The 17,659-nt window shown below is 43.1% G+C and overlaps 1 protein-coding gene across 3 annotated transcripts; it reads left to right on the forward strand.

Moving 5' to 3' along the window:
• Window positions 1–133: 133 nt before the first annotated feature.
• plekhm2 (pleckstrin homology domain containing, family M (with RUN domain) member 2) lies at window positions 134–17,656 on the forward strand. 3 transcript variants are annotated; one of them, XM_041856202.2, is made up of 20 exons: window positions 134–1,111; window positions 2,213–2,319; window positions 2,426–2,535; window positions 2,997–3,096; window positions 3,201–3,288; window positions 3,500–3,665; window positions 4,127–4,180; window positions 5,420–5,687; window positions 6,022–6,891; window positions 7,317–7,386; window positions 7,978–8,068; window positions 8,281–8,345; window positions 9,146–9,234; window positions 9,498–9,630; window positions 9,963–10,153; window positions 11,760–11,825; window positions 12,116–12,281; window positions 13,186–13,365; window positions 14,028–14,144; window positions 14,307–17,656. In XM_041856202.2, the coding sequence occupies exons 1-20, from the start codon at window positions 1,052–1,054 to the stop codon at window positions 14,442–14,444; spliced, it is 3,129 nt and encodes a 1,042-aa protein (XP_041712136.2). In that variant the 5' UTR covers window positions 134–1,051; the 3' UTR covers window positions 14,445–17,656. The 3 variants fall into 3 exon arrangements, with proteins under 3 accessions (XP_041712136.2, XP_041712137.2, XP_041712138.2); XM_041856203.2 differs by having other exon boundaries at window positions 12,116–12,275; XM_041856204.2 differs by lacking the exon at window positions 4,127–4,180.
• The last annotated feature ends 3 nt before the right edge of the window (window positions 17,657–17,659 follow it).

The following is a 17,659-nucleotide window of genomic DNA, read 5'->3' on the forward strand; positions in this document are numbered from 1 at the left end:
TGTGTTTCTATGGTAAGCCTAACATGTTTGCAACTACTACATTTTTTTTTTTTTTTTTTTACAATTTAGGCATTTAGCAGACGCTCTTATCCAGAGCGACTTAGTTAGTGAGTGCATACATAAAATAAAAAAATCATACTCGCACCCGTGGGAAACGAACCCACAACCCTGGCGTTGCAAGCGCCATGCTCTACCAACTGAGCTACATGGAGCACACTAGAAAGGTACAAGTCCTTGAAAGCTACAATAAAATGTTGACATGCCACTCTTAGTCAATAGCATATCCTGCAGCTGGACAGGGCAGAACATGTATTTCAATGATTTTTGTTAAGAAAATATATATCCGTTTCCCACATCTGGCTACCATCATTTTGTTGGCGGTGACGTTGGTGTGTCACGAGCTCATTGACATGGCTAGCAGCTAAGCTTAGCATTGTCTTCAATTTAGTTATCCACTGCTGGACTAAACATTGAGCCTGAACTTACTCATGGTCTCGCAATATCACAATGATCAGTTTAGCTACAGTAAAAGTAAGTTTGAACAAGTTGATGTATTAAAAGACAATTCGGATATTAAAATAATAGGTAGATAGCTAGCTACACCGAAAGTGTAAGCAACCTAGCTATGACAGCGGGAGATTCATTCTCTAGCGCGAAGGGTAACGCGTTGGCTAGATAGTTTGCTAGCTAACGTGTTAGCCAGTTTAGTTGAATAGTCATTCGAAGCGTTCCCGACGCTAGTAGTGAGACTGAGGGAGGAGGACGTCGCTTGCTAACGTTAGCTAGGAATCTAGTCAAAGTTAGTAGCAAGCTAGCAATTGCTATTGCCTTGTGTGCTAGTTTAACTACGGTAAAACGGTATCGTTACCTAGCCACCTGCTTGCTTGATGTTTTACATTGTTCGCTAGCCAATTACTGTACCAGCATTGAAAATATATGGCATGGTTAGCTTAGCTACTAGTTGTCTAGATTTGAGAACAGCAACAGACCACATCCACATTGAGACTTCTGGAAATCAGCTGACCGCTGCAGGCAGCCAAGGATACCAGTGATGGATCAACTCAAAGTTAAGGACCGAATATTGGAAAACATTTCGTTGTCTGTCAAGAAGGTAAGACTGATATCAAGTCTAGTGTTCACACATTCTTCATGTTAGCATGATTAGCTAACTAACTTTGAAGATCGTGAACATGAGTGTTACCCTAACGTAGCAGGCATAAAATAAACGCTTGCTAGGATAAGTGGGCCTGGTTCATGAAAGAAAAACAGTTGCTGACTGTAAGGTCCTTGAAGATTGTTTAGCTAGCTAAACATATATGGATTACATTTATCAACATATGGGTGTTTTGTTTTACTAGCTAGTTGTCACTAGTATTGTATTGGCTAGTCGAGACATATTCAATGACTGGTGAAAACAAAGCACAGTAGCAGTAACCCTACTGCGGCATATCGATACTGTCATGTAATAAACTGTGTCGCTTCTAAAATTCTCTTTCATGGTCGATTCAGCAACCCTCGGGTAACTAGCTAGGTCTATTTGAAGGACGACATATTGTTGCTAGTTTTCCAAACACATTTCAATATACTTGCTTAACATAAGCATGAGTGTACTGTGAAAACATTGACATTCAGTATTTGACTTCTGGGTGTCTTCATAAATTAGTCTGAACCCTGTTTGAATGTTGACATTCATCCTTTGCATAAACCTGTGCAGTGTGGTAACATTGAGTCCCATCCTTCCAAAGTATGTGTACTGTGCCATACAGCCACTGCTTTATAGACCTTGCCTGATATGATATTCAAATATTCTCCTGCCTATATTTTGTTCATTCCTGTCCCCAGTCTGTCTCTGGTCACATGACCTCAGGGGACTGGAATTTATTACATTTCTACATTCCTGTATATATGCTGTTTAACTGGTCTTTTTGGAGGTGACAAACAAAAGTCTGATTTAATTTAAGTCAGTCATAGTAATACCATTTAGTGGGTCAGATATACTGTAGCATTTATCCAATTTCAGGCTCCATACTCCCATCAAAGCCAAAACTGTATCCTTAGACAGACATTGTACAATCATGCTTGTTAGCTGTCAATTTTTGATGCATGTGGTACTCCTCTCAACGTCTCATGACTGGGGAAGATATCACAATATTTCTAGTTTGGCTGTGGGCCTATTCACATCAGTTCCACCTGTTTTGTGCCCTGACTGCAGTTGCAGAGTTACTTTGCTGCCTGTGAGGATGAAACTCCAGCCATCCGGAATCATGACCGGGTCCTACAGCGGCTGTGCGAGCACCTCGACCATGCTCTGCTCTATGGGTAAGAAGACAGCGAGCCAAATCTGCTCAGTACTTTGATACATCCTAACTCTGACATTGTATGTTTTGAACTATGTTCTTGAACTCTCCTGTTTTGTGCATTGCAGGCTGCAGGATATCTCCTCAGGTTACTGGGTCCTGGTTCTACACTTCACCCGCAGGGAAGCGGTCCGACAGATAGACGAGCTCCAGCACATAGCAACCAACCTTGGGCGAAGTAAGAACACAACAATTTTCACAGCATTCTTACGCACACATTCACATACATCGTCAATCTTGTGGGCAACTTAAGAGGCAAACTTTTCACTGCAGTAAACACTAATACACACATACATGCCATTTCTGTAAATAAATTAATACACTTAATACATTTACTGTGATAATGTGAATGACATTTGTTAGTCAGTGGTTTGGCACATGTAAGTTCCTCTTGTGTCACATTCCAGAAATGTAGCACAAGACTGCTGTTATTTGAGGTCAGGATTACAGTAATTACCACTGGGGTTTGCACATATATGTTTCTCCTTTTACAGAGAGGTTTCTTTGTAGGCCTACATGTTTGACTTATTTGCAAGTTCAGGCAGGAAAGAAAGAATACATGGAGCTAGTAAAAATGACCTACTTATGCCCATGTCCCTCGTACTGAGCACATTTTTTTCTGTTGTCTTTTCTGTGCAGGTCGTGCCTGGTTATACCTAGCACTGAGTGAGAGCTCCTTAGAAAGCTACCTCCGTCTCTTCCAAGAGAACCAAGGATTGCTGCAGAAGTATTACTTCAAGTGAGTGTTCTGACCTAAAGAGCACCATATTATGCCTTTTGACTAATGCGTGTAACTAGTCTCCTTATTGTAAATACACCATCTGCTTGGAATCTCTCCCCCAGAAATGCATTGGTGTGCAGCCATGATCACCTCACGCTCTTCCTCACGTTGGTGTCAGGACTGGAGTTCATTCGCTTTGACCTGGAGTTGGTCAGTATTAGACAATTGTTTGAAACCATTAGAATTCACATCAATACACCTAATTTACAAAAGTCCAACAGTTCAATGTTCAGGCTTTATTGTAACAAAAGAAGATACAACTAGGCTCAACCAAAGAACGTAAACAGAGTACTTAGTTGGTGCCTAAAACCAATAAATAATTCTGTCAAAAAAGAAACCTCCATTGTTTTCCGGGTGTTAGGATGTCCCCTACTTGGACGTGGCCCCCTACATGCCGGAGTACTACAAGCCCCAGAACCTTTTGGACTTTGAGGAGCGTCTCCCAAGCTCGGACAGCCTGTCCCTGCACTCTTTCACCTCCACCAACCTGGAGTGGGACGACAGCGCCATTGCCCCGTCCAGCGAAGGTAGGGGCTCCACCTCTCTCTTTCCTGCTTTCCCTTTCTCTTTCTCCACCTCGGTTTCAGTCTCCACCCACTCTCCGTCTTATGCGGTGCATTAGCCTAATTCATAGGCTGGTGTGTCAAGTAATGGGGTGTTGATGCTGAAGTTGGATCGATCAGGTAAACCCTTGTGGCTCATGGGTTAATATGTAGAAATAATAGCCTAGTACTCACATTGAAGTGATCTTCATTGAGCACCGAGCACAGTATGAACTCCGTGGTGTGAATGTTTTCATATAGTATCTCCCATCACGTTCCACAAACCATTGAGTCCCTATTTTAATTGTAGTTTTCTGTCTGCCTTGCCATACTTGTGTCTGTTCTCATCATGCGTATCATATTTCTCTCATATGTCATGTTTGTGCCATTGTCTCTTCTCTCTGGCCTTTCTGTTCTAATGTTGAGTCTTATCCCTCCTTTTTTAGATTATGATTTTGGTGACATCTTCCCCGTGTTGCAGCCAAGTGCAGACTGGGAAGGTGGGACATGGTTACCCCTCCCCTATCCTCCCTCTCTGTCTCCGTCCTCACCTCTCCTGCCACCCCCTTCCCCGTCTCACAGCATCATGCATGTCGTCCATCCCACTGTGTGTGCTGAATGCATGCTGGTCCTCTGTGTGTGGAGCCAGTGGTTTAATTGGAGTATCTTAATTGCAATATCAATACTGATGAAGAACAAGCAGCTAGCTAATGCTAAGAGGGAATGGTAGAGAAAGCAATCAAAGGGCTTTTGATGTACTGCTAGTTTCTTGGGAAGTAGGCAAAATGGATTGGTAATGCTTTTACACTGGTCTTTGAAGACACTACTGAATCAAACATCACTCCTCACTATCATTACATTTGTACAGTACTACAGGATGAATTGCATAATGATGCCTAGTGGTAAAAAATATATATATATAATTTTAAGGGCATTTTTGGCTCACCTTTATGCAATAAATTATGATGTGGCACTATTGCCAACATTTAATACGATTTATGGCCAGGTAAGTTATTTTCTAAGCAGAAATTTCTATGCACTGGTGAATTGTTAGATGTTGTCAATCATGTTTTAATGAACCACGCAACATGTTTCTCTTTGGAGATGTGATCCTAAAGCTCATGCAGCATTGATGTGGAATATTACTAATGAGAGCTGCATTGCCTGATGCAGCTGGTACTCACTCTGTCTGGTGTCTACTGGCATATATGTGGAATACTCTCTCTTTCTCTCTGTGGAAATGTTGGAATGCATGTATCTGGTCTAGGTTCAACCCAGCCTTCATAGCTTTTGTCACCAACTGTAGCGTGTAGCCTACTGTAGCACTGCATACAATCACTTGAACTAGTTTAATTTAAGTATTATTTCTCCAAGCAAGTGCTGGTATGTTGCGTTGATTGACTTCAACAACGTCAATTAGGCACCTAATTTGAAAAGATAATGAAACATCATCAATCTATTTAATAAACACTTGTGCCCTTATGTATACTTTATGAACTAAATTGTACAGTAAGCTATGGTAGGATGGTTTAGCCAAGACCTTTGCCACTCGACAAGCTTGTGTCTGTCTGCCTGCCTGCGTGTGTCGTCCTTACCCCTGTCCCAGCCAAAGCACCAGTATCTATTCTCATTCATTTAAACCCAGAGCGTGTTCAGTAGCCTGTGGCATACTGTACGTGGGACTGTTCTGCTATTCTTTTGACTGTGTGTGTGTGTCCCCCTCTCCCGTCCTGCTACAGACGGTGACCTCACCGACCCGGTCAGCTGTCCTCACTCCAGCGCCTCGGACCCTCAGACGGTCTTCAGTGATTCTGTGATTCTCCGGGCAGCCGCTGCCGTCATCACCGTGAGGGGAACGCCGCCGCCTCCGCCCCGCAGCCCCACCTTCAGACACAACCCCTTCAACGAGTACTCGGACACCGACATCACGCCCGTACACACGGCCAGCCGCCACCACGACACAGGGGACGACATGGAGAGCACCAGCAACGAGCTAGAGGTTATTAGGTACAGCACACACCACTAACATTAGCCTCTGTGGCTAAAACTACATGGGAATTAGCCTAGTTAGTTGGTTATCCTGTTATGTTGACCATACTTTTCTAAGCCTCAACGCAGAGCTTGGAGTTGTTGAATCCAAATGGCACATTATCACTTAATCTCGATGTCTGTAAGCTAAAATTATCAGATCAACAAAGCCCTAATTTATTGGCACACTCATACAGGTCAGCAAGCCCTGTAGCTCTTTGGCTAGGGAAATGTGATTGTTAATTTATACAATGGGCCCAGGAAGAGTACACATGAACTACCCATTATGACGTGGTTGTTTCTTTTCCACCAGAATGGCCAGACGAAGGAAGCCATCCAAGAAGCGCTGTGGCGTGAAAAGCTCCACGGTGAGCGGTGACCAGAACACAGTGGCCTTCGAGCAGGTGGAGGCAGACAACAGAGCCCAGGCTGGATGTGAGGGAGAGGGACCGGACGGAGACACCTGGAGCCCCTCTGTGGGGTCGCCGCAGGGCTCAGGGGCCGAGGCGGTGAGGAGGAGGAGCAGGAGGGGAAAGGGGGAGGAGGAGGAGTCAGAGGGCCTCCTGCGGCTGCCGGAGATGACCGACACCTCCATGGACAGCGTTGGCCAGCCCCTACGTGACGTCATGGACCGGCTCAACGGTGCTCTGGACGGGGGGAAGACCTGGGGGCGACCAGATGGAGAGGAAGAAGAAGAAGAGGAGAAAACCCAACAGAGTTCCCTCCTCAGAAGGCCCTCCTCCGCCAGCCTTGAAGCCAAACCCCAGCCCCCGGGGCAGCAGCCCTTTCGAGGGGATTCGATGGGTGAGCCGCCTGACCCGGAAGCCAGGGTCCCCCCCCTGCTGCGCCCTGCTCTGGCCCCGAGTCCCAACTTCCTGCAGGCCCCCCCGGCTCCTGCAGACTTTTACTGCTTTACCCCCCACAGTCCAGACGCTGCTGCCCTGCGTAGTGGCCACCATGACACTGCAGGGCATGGCCAGCCGCAGGCTTTTCCTGGTGGCCATGAAGTTGAGGCAGAATCACCGCCAGGACAGGACCCCTCCCTAGAGGAGGAAGAGAGTGATGTGGAGGAAAAGGATGAGGCAGTGGTGGTTGAGAATGGATTGGCTGCTGGAGAAACTGAAGAGGAGACCGAAGAGGACAGGCTCAGTCCAACGGAAAACTCTCATCCTGCAGAATTCAAGTGAGTTGGGGGTTACTTAACAAATTTTTAGGTGAACCATAAATTAGACCTATTTTTAAAGGTGCAATATGTCGAATTTAGCTCAGCCAATTTGTGGTTTCTAAAATGTTTTAATGTCTAATTGATTTCAGTTTGTGACATAACAAGCAATGTATAGTGTAGAGAATCGTTGTACCATCTAAACCGCTGTGGAAAATCTTTTCAATAAACAAAAATATGTATGAAGCTGATGTACAAAACTGAAAGTAAAAAAGAAACAAAAATGAAATTTACGGAGGGGAAGCGATCATAATGAAAGATCTATAATTCACATTTCTATCTGAAATCAGTTGGGTCGTACACAAAGTTACACAATGGACCTTTAAGCCTTTTTTGTGGCGACAGTTTAACCACGGTGGTGTGCTGATTCTGTGTTGCCGTTTCAGGGTGGACAACAATCACCTGCTGCTGCTCATGATCCACGTCTTCAGAGAGAACGAGGAGCAGCTCTTCAAGGTAAGCCTCTGTTTCACTGTGGTATATTATGTTGGGTGGAGGGGGGGTTGTAAAGGGCATACATTGATAATTGCGGCGGCAGGTAGCTTAGTGGGTAAGAGCGTTGTGCCAGTAACCGAAAGGTTGCTGGTTCTAATCCCCGAGCCGACTAGGTGAAAAAATCTGTCTGTGCCCTTGAGCAAGGCACTTAACCCTAATTTCTCCTGTAAGTCGCTCTGGATAAGAGCGTCTGCTAAATTACTAAAATGTAAATGTAATTTGAGCTAGTACTCTGGCTTCTGAAGTGTGCATTTAAACACTCCCTGTCATGGATTTAACAATAGTGAATTTCCCTCCAGCCAATGCTTCCCTCCAATCCTAAGCATTTAAATCCATGACAGGGAGTGTGCTAGCGCACACTTTAGGAGAAGCATGGAGAATCGGGACGCTGCCACAGCTTCAATCCGTGTCCATTCTGAATACATCTACATGCACATATGTCTGGAAAAAATTGAATTAAAATGTATTGGTGACTAAACAAGTGGTATTAGTATGCTTTGCAGTTCATATGAAGCGGTGCGGTCCTGAGTGTTTAGTTCTGTCTGTTCCCAGATGGTAAGGATGAGCACGGGTCACATGGAGGGGGACCTGCAGCCTCTCTACCTGCTGCTGACTGACTGTTACATCTACCTGCTGAGGAAAGGTGAGGTTTCACTGCCCATCACACTCAGATTCTCTCTCTCTCTCTCTCTCTGTCTGTCTCTCTCTCTCTCTGTCTGTCTCTCTCTCTCTCTCTGTCTCTGTGTGTGATGGTCATTAAATTGAAATGTAATGGCTGCTTTTGACTTTGCTTGTCATGCTCTATCTATTTATATCATAACTATCTCACACTAAAACTCTCTCTTGCTCTTTCAGGTGCAGCAGAAAAGCCCTATACAGTAGAGGACGCCATCTCTTACAATGAGTTGGACTATGTCTCTGTGAGTTGTCTATACTGCTGGGATATGTTGTTGATACGTTTCTTGTCATGTCGAATGGCTGCAAGGCCACAATAGTTTTTCTTCAAGGTTTAGCTTTAGGATCATCTTGGTCAATGTTTATCTTCAGGGTCACGCCGGGTCCTTGATTTTCCATGCCAAGTCACAAGGTTCATGAGGTCAGATGGTTCATGATGAGTTTACTAGGTTCACGTTGTTCCAGTCGTTGTTTATGGGAATTCCAACATGGCCGACAATCATGCAACCAATTTGAAAGCCTTTGTCTCTGTGACTGTCTGTCATTCAACTGTCTGTCATTCAAATGCAAATTGTAGTAGATCTTATATAGACATATGTGCAGCGGCACCAATTTACCAAAAGTAAAAGCCCAATGCTTATTTTATGGACTACAGTGATGTAATGAGTTTTATTTTCCAAATAGTGTTGATGCCACCATATCATCTTAGGCTGTGAAGCACTGGACTGTATGAGGGAAGTGCATGAAAGAAGCCTTAAAGGGATACTTCGGGATTTTGGCAATGAGGCCCTTTAATTACTTCCCCAGTGTCAGAGGAACTCGAGGATACCATTTTTATGTCTGTGTCCAGTATAAAGGGCACAATGACTAGAAGTCTATGGGTATAAAAAATGAAAAGATGGATTTTAAATAGTACATTGCTGCAACAAGACCACCACCTAAAAAGCTGATAGACAGTAGAGGGGAAAACGACAAGAAGGAAGAGTTACTGTCAATGTCCAGTCCACTAAGTTGTGCTGTGATATTGTCCCTGTCCGTCTCTCAGGTGGGCTTGGACCAGCAGACGTTCACGCTGGTGTGCACCAACAGAAGACGCCAGTTCCTCCTGGACACGGCTGACTCATCGCTGACTGTGTGAGTGCCTCCTCTCCTCTGCTCTCTCTCCTTCTCCCTGGCGGCATCTCCATAGTCTAAAGTGGCTTCCTCTCCCCATCTCCTTTCCTCCATCTGCAGTGATTCTAAAGGACTGGACTGTGGAAAGCGACTTCCTAGTTGGCATGCTCTCACTTATGTTTCCATATCAGTACGGATGGAGGAGAGGAGAAGCAGAATAAGTCCCTCTCTTTATCCCTCCCTCTCTCTTCCAACCCACCATCCTCTTTCTTTGTCTTCCCCAGCTGGTTTTTGGCAGCCCTGACGTCAGCCATGATAAAGGGGTGCAGGGAGCCCCCCTACCCCTCTGTGCTGACTGACGCCACCATGGAGAAACTGGCCCTCACCAAATTTGTCTCCCAGGAGTCTCACTGTGAGGTGAGGAACACATATTTTTGCTGTCTCACCTAGCTGGGCCTGCACACATCCATCATTTTTCAAATATAAAAATAAAGACAAATGTCATGTTGAAAGAATGCCTGTATACTGATTTATGCTCTCATGAAGTGAAGTCTTATTTTGATTGGAATCACATTAAAATACACACTTACCCCTCATCAATTATATATCTGATGGAGTGGTTATAGGCACCAGGCATAGCCATGACTAGCCATAGACATCACAAACTCAATAAGTATGCTCAACACATGTACAACAATGTGTAATAGACAAGGGATACACTTGTGTATTGATGCGTTGTGTCTATGTAGGTGTCTCAAGTGATCATCCGCCTCTATTCTTTGGTCCACTGGGAGGACCCGATGGATGTGACTCTTGCCACCCAGACAGTCCTGGTGGGTGCTGGGGACTCCTCCAGCACTAAAGAGGGCCCCCTACTCTACAGAGCATGCACCACCTACCTGGGCAAGGAGCTGTGGAAGAGCTGTTACCTTGTACTGAGGTATGTATTGGCAGCCGTAGGCTTTTAGAGGCACAATATGCTGAAATCACTCTGCCATTGCCTGGTTGCTAAAGTTCTAAACTGTTTGACTAATTTCTGTTTATGTTACCTGTATTAATGGCACCTGTTTGAAGTTGTTATCAGTATAAAAGACACCTGTTCACAACCTCAAACAGTCACACTCCAAACTCCACAATGGCCAAGACCAAAGAGCTGTCAAAGGACACCAGAAACAAAATTGTAGACCTGCACCAGGCTGGGAAGACTGAATCTGCAATAGGTAAGCAGCTTGGTTTGAAGAAATCAACTGTGGGAGCAATTATTAGGAAATGGAAGACATACAAGACCACTGATAATCTCCCTCGATCTGGGGCTCCACGCAAGATCTCACCCCCGTGGGTCAAAATGATCACAAGAACGGTGAGCAAAAATCCCAGAACCACACGGGGGGACCTAGTGAATGACCTGCAGAGAGCTGGGACCAAAGTAACAAAGCCTACCATCAGTAACACACTACGCCGCCAGGGACTCAAATCCTGCAGTGCCAGACATGTCCCCCTGCTTAAGCCAGTACATGTCCAGGCCCGTCTGAAGTTTGCTAGAGTGCATTTGGATGATCCAGAAGAGGATTGGGAGAATGTCATATGGTCAGATGAAACAAAAATAGAACTTTTTGGTAAAAACTCAACTCGTCGTGTTTGGAGGTGTGATGAAACAAGCATGAAACAAGCAGTATTGAGAATCATTGTAACATCTGTGTAATATATTTTCAATATCCAAAAATATTGTCTTCAGCTGTTTGAAGCTGGTGTACAAAACCAAAAGTAAAAAGACCCAAAAACAAAGGTTAAGGACGGTAAGCATAAAAATAAAGCACATAAAACAGATCTATCGCTTATCAGACTTGCTTTCAATGAGAATTATGGATCTATAACTCACATTTCTATGTGAATTTGGTCAGGTGCCCACAAAGCTACATATTGCGCTTTTAATATAACCCTTATAATAAGATATTATAAAGGCTCATACTTGCTTGTAACAAGTAATAAAGCGTTATACCTTGATGCGTATACCAGGAAGTGTTACCGATATATCTGCCTCCTATTACATTTGTTATAGAATGTTATGTGTAACTTTACTTGAACAGGTTGAAGCACGGCTATGGTACCCATATAACATGTAACACATTTCTGTTCTTATTTTAATGCAACTGCAATATTCAATGTAATAATATAATGATACATTTCATATGAATAGCTCTTTCATACATTGTGCTCAAAGCAAGATTATAAACCGGGTTGTTCAAGCCCTGGATGCTGATTGGCAGAAAGCCTTGGTATATGAGACCATATACCACGGGTATGAAGCAAAACTACTTGTTTACTGTTCTAATTAAGTTGGTAAACTGTTTATAATAGCAAAAAGGCACCTCAGGCGTTTGTGGTATATGGCCAATATACCACGGCTAAGGACTGTATCCAGGCACTCCGCGTTGTGTCATGCATAAGAACAGCCCTTAACCGCGGTATATTGGCCATATACCACACCCCCTCAAGCATTATTGCTTAAATATATTTCAGTATGTGTTCCTCTTGTCCTTGTGCAGCAAAGGGGTTCTGTACCAGTATACAGAGAAGACTGATGGGACACCACTGATGTCCATCACTATGGGGTAAGGCATGCATGCTGTGTTACTGCTCATCCTCCAACATGTGTCTGTTTATTGATGGGATAATTTTCACAAGGGAATGGATCTGTGACTAGAGCTTTTATGGATCAAGTTGTTAGGACAAATGCACTGGGTTCGAATGTAGTTGATCGCACCTATTTTGCTTATTTTTTTACCCTCTTATTTCAATGTAAATAGTAGGCTGTGATTGACTTTACATATTTTCATTGTTGTTTGACCATCTTCTATGTGTGCTCTCTCCCACCCTTCCTCGCTCTTCATCGCTCTCTCAGGGGTGAGCACTGCGGAGGTTGCCGGCGCTCCAACAGCACAGAGCAGCCTCATGCCTTCCAGGTGATCCTGACAGAGCGGCCTCCTCTGGAGCTGAGCGCCGACAATGAGGGAGACATGGCCGACTGGATGCTGGTGCTCTGCCAGTCCGTCTCCAAAGGGGTGAGGGTGAGGGCATACACACGCTGCACTCTGACACAGATACACACTGCACCGTGGGAATAATGAGAGTGAGCATGGCTGACTGTGCAGATTTTGCCATGCTATTGCCATGAGGAGCAGAATACCCTACTAGATAAAAAATGTATTTTTGCATGAACTGTCTCACACCATGTCATTCCCTATCTCCCAACATTGAGTTCAGTTCCTCCAGGTTCAATCGAAGATTCACTGCAGAAAAATGATCTTTCCCCGATTTTTAAACCAGAAATAAGATTGTTTTCATTTTGTTCAGGTTTTTTTTTTTCGAACCGCCTATGTAAACATTTTAAAAATATTTTCTTTTAGATACAAATTTCCAGGATGGAAAAAGGTTTTCAGTGTAAACTTAAACGACTAAAACCAGATATAAAGTATGTCAAAAACATAATGGACCTAATATATTTTTCAAAAAGATCATCTTTGAGAATGAACAAGCACCAAAATAAAAGCTAGACTGTCAGGGAGAATCTAAAATTGTAAAAATGATGCATTCAGGAGTATTTTTGACATGGCATGGGGCGGTACGAAAATGTTGTTATGTTTGAGTCACTCGGATAGCATAAGCCATGGCAAAATGTGTAGAATTGCAGGAAATTAGCTTTAAATAACAAATTTTCTCTCGGCCCCATGGAAAGATGTGTAGAATTGCAGGAAATTTGCTTTCAAACAGCTACATTTTGCAGCCAACAGGAGGGCCACACCCACCACCTAAGTTCCATTTTGATCCAGAAAAAAATCTGTCGTTTTTAACAGTAGCTCTGAAGTACATAGGCTAAGTAAATCTGTATTTTATCATTAAAGTAGACTGGTTTCTCTAGGTCCCCCCTCTATAGATGTTTTTATTCTTTAAACCCCCTTTCTCTGTCTGCAGGTGATCCCCCAGGGTGTGGCCCCCACACCGTGTATCCCTTGTTGCCTGGTGGTGACGGACAGGAAGATGCTGACATGCCACCAGGACTGCCAGACCAGCTTCTTCCGCTCGCTGGGCGGAGCTGAGCTCTCTGACGTCACTGCTGTCAGCCTGGAGGACGACAAGGAGTACTGTGTTGTTGTGAGTCACCTCACGCCTGCCTAGCCTCAGACGGCATATGGCGGTTGTCCTCACTTGCCTGTGCCCTCTAGTCTATTCTCTTTGTGTCTCCAATTAAAATTGAATTTGTTCTATTGAACATACCACCACTATAAAGGCATTTTAATTATATGAAGAATCTTGTAGATAATAGGCAGAATCTACCGCACACCCAAAACCGATTAGTGAAGGTGCTGGAGGCAAAATGCTAAACAGGAAAAAGTCTCTGCACACTTCCAGTCAGATGCAAATTTATTTTAAAAGAAGCTGAGCTATGATGAGCTACTATTAAAATAAATGTGCATCTGACTAGACGTGTGCAGACACCTTTTCCTGTTTCTCCAATTATATGAAGAATGCCTTGGGTCATCCTTGTGTTTTGTTGACCAACTAACCACTAAACCAAAGAGCACCTTCAAACTACAAAGATGCACTTCCCATCCTTTTTTCGACTCAATTCAATACGACCTGATTAATCCCTGAGGGGAAATTAGAAAGACATTGACAAGCATTGGAATTGACTCTTTATCTTGCCCCATACTCTTTTTTTCTCACGCTCTACTCTCTCCCTCTCTTTCACGCTCTACTCTCTCCCTCTGTATGTCTCTTGCCATAATAATAATAATGATTATCTCTGTGTATAGGAGTTCGCAGTGGACAGGACTCAGTTCCTGCCTCCCTGGGTGCTGTACTTCAGCGGCTGCGAGGAGAGAGACCGCCTACTCGAGGCGCTAGAGAGTGCCTGGAGAGACATTTTCCAGGTAAGGGAAAGATGGATCGAAGAGGAAGGGTTTTGAGAGGCAAGGATCACGGTAAAAGGATCAGCTCAATAACATGATTTTCTTGTGTCTGTCTCTCTCTTGCTCTCTTTGTCTCTCACACTTTCTTTTCAACCCTCTTTCTTTTCTTTTCTTGTGATGAAGGTGTGTCTGCCTCGTAGGAGGGTGTCAGAGCCGTCGGTGCAGAAGCGTTGTGGCGAGGCCTTGGCTCTGATGAGGAGCGCCTGGCAGAGGAGTGACAGCCTGGCCCGGGGACGTGCCCAGAGAGAGCCCTGGTGCTGACAGAGAGACAGACAGGTGGATGGACAGATAGGACAAAAGGCTTTCACTACCACTCCTATTCCTACTTCACACATCAGGGTCGTAGTCAATCGCATTCAAATGTTGTCAATTCTGGAAGTGAATAGAAAATGTACCATTATTTTCTATGTGGATTTTTTCAATTGTCAAATTGAATTTCTACTGGGTGACTGAGTTTGAATGGAATTCACACCGAGCCTGTTACATATAATTATGACAACAGCCATATAGATAGAGGGAAACACACACTCCGTTGTGCGTACATTATCAAGAGTATACGGTAAGTTAAGCATACGAGGACGTGTCTTCATGGGATGTTGCGAGACAGAATCTCAGTTCACACTCCTGGACATGCACAAATATGTATGTAGGGCTGTGACAGTCATGGCATTTTGGATGACGGTTATTGGTCAGCCAAATGACCGCGGTCAAAAAAAAGGTGTATATAAAAAATAAAAAAACATTTTCTCCTCTGCTCCTGACTGCATGTGCTGCTGCTGCAAGGGGGGGGGTCGTTGCCTAGGCAACTAAAGACTTGGTTGCTACAACACCTTGGCCTGTTTCAGCAAGGCATAACAAAGTTTAATCACGTTGTAAAGAGTCCATGTTACCGCTGAAACGGACTCAACTGCACAGATGCCTGCGGTCTTCAGTCAGCTGTTCATTCAACAAAATAAATACATATATATTTCTTTACCGTTATTTTATTTTCATGACGGTCTTCATCCATAATCGTCTGTTACACGATTACACGGTAGTTGTGCCAGCCCTATATGTATTTATGTTCTGCTTGACTTTCCTCTTGTCGTCGAGTCGGCCGTTAGGGGAGGAGGTACACTCGTTATAAAATAAGACTCACATATGAGGTTCTTTTGAACCTTAACTTATGAATACCTCAAACAAAACCCTTCTCTCCCATGCATAGGTTTTGATAGTTAATTTTCGGTCACTTGAAGTGGATTCACTATTAGTTACAGCACTCTTCTATTGCCTTTGTCGGCCATCTTGGTTTACAATTGGGTTTTCCACCTTTTTGTTATGTCGGGTTGGATGGTCAAAGTCAGTATTAAAGTATCAGAGCGGGGAATGGTCAAACCTAGCATGGATACACTTTTAACAAGAAGGATGAGAGTAGAGCGTAACTTGCTGTTGAATGTGAGATTGCACATTTGCTTTTGGGTTTCGGCCGTGGTGATTTTGTTTGAAGGTACAGATAAGTTCATTGGGGTTCTGTGTGAAGTTCATGTTCAGTGCTGCTTTTAAATCTAAGCACAAATGGGAGCAAATAGTTGTTAATTTGTAACACGACTTGTTATGTGAGTCTAATTGTATAACATTTATAAAGGGGGATATGTTTGGTTTGTTATAGTCATTTGGCACAGACCTCTATCCTCTATGAGGGGAGTGTCTGTCATTGCATTTGATGTGTTGCGTATGGCCTGGTCAAGATGTGGGATATGTCAATGTTAGTGTGTTCTACGACAGGTGGAGGTGTCAGTGCATCCCTACTTTATTACACACCCTGTAGTTTTAATGTTGCTATGGAAGCTCTGTTGAGCAATGACAGACCATTGCTTTTAGTGCAGTAGTTATAGTACAACCAGTCCATATGCATTAGTAAATGAAGAAAAATCCGGTTGACTAGAGATGACACTACTTTATTCAAATGACTTGTATTCGCATTAATCCAATTTACCGTTAAAGAATGTATCCCCTACCTCATACATAATTAAGTGCAAAACATCCTCACATTTGTTTGACAATGTAGCTAATTATTTATGTAGACGTGCAATATCAAAGTAAGATTTTTGTTGCTGTTGACACGGGGAATTTATCCAATGCCATGGCTATCCTGGAATTGCTCAAGTGCAGAATGATGCTAAAACTTTGTGTTACTTTAAAATGTATGGCAAACAGAAAACCAATGATTGCAAAGTTAAACAAACCATACAACTCTATGCACTAGGACTACTTTTAACAGTTTCCACAGAACATTTGACAAAAACACATACTTGAACAGTAAATGTAAATGTGTTTCTGTCAAATTTTCAATTAACATTTTTAAAAGTCGTCGTTGAGCATAGAGTTTTATGGTTTGTTTAATTTGGCAGTCATTGGTTTTTGTTTACCATAGATTTTTAAGGTGAAAAATCTGAGTCTCAGGATCACTCTGTTACTGAGGAATTTCCCTCAATCATCAGGAGAAGGTTTCTGGAGGCTTTCAGTTTCATTGCCTGTTGCTCCTAATAATCATGTGGCCTTTTTCATTACCTTAATTTGATTGGAGATAATGGCCTCAGGCCCAATTTTGACCAAATAAAGCACTATTCTTGAATGTGGCCTTATACTGCTGCTGGGTTCTAATCGAACATGGTTAACTATCAGTGAAATTAATTCGCAGGTTTGTGAATACACACTCAATGTGTGTGTTCCCTGTCTTCCATTTGCATTATAGGAATAGGCGTAATCACTAAACATTTTCTCTGCTTTGAGCATTTTAAGTGCCACGTGGTCTTGCCTCTATTCTGCTGTTTCTGTAGGCGTGGGAAGCCGACATCCCAGAATTTTGCATCAGGTTAGAAATGGTCAAATTTATTGAAATGTAGTAGCCTAGATCCCATGCAAAAAAGACCCAACACCTCAAGCCAGGGAAACCATGTCCTCCATTTTAGTTTCAACTGACTTCTGTCATTCTTTATCCCCTTTCTTTTGTTGGTACTTATCCCTTAGTTTTCTAAGCAGTGGCGTTCGAGAGCACACTAGAAGTAAGAATGTTAAAGTCTGATCTGGAGAAATGTACAATTGCGATACATATAAGTATTTGAAAAGTTTGTCAATATTTGATTGAGGAAAGGAAATATGAAGGATCTTGGAATCATATCCAGAGTTAAGTGAAGTTTGTCCTTATGAACAGTAATTTAAATGTTGGACATTGCTGGCCAATGGTGGATTACATCTTTTGATTGACTACTTAGTTTTTACATTTGTTTTTATATCTATATATATATTGTATTATGTTTAGCTGTCTTTTTTTTATTTGAAATGTATAAAACGATAATGGGATTACTCTATTGTATGCTAACCCGTGATCACACTAAAACCTGCATGTATTGAGTGTTTTTATATTGCTGATAACGAATGTACAAAAAAAACTTGTGAATAGGACAACATGAATAAAAAAAATTCAAACCATAGCT

The sequence above is a fragment of the Coregonus clupeaformis genome, chromosome 30 (assembly GCF_020615455.1).
Source record: "Coregonus clupeaformis isolate EN_2021a chromosome 30, ASM2061545v1, whole genome shotgun sequence".
NCBI classification, from domain to species: Eukaryota; Metazoa; Chordata; class Actinopteri; order Salmoniformes; family Salmonidae; genus Coregonus; species Coregonus clupeaformis.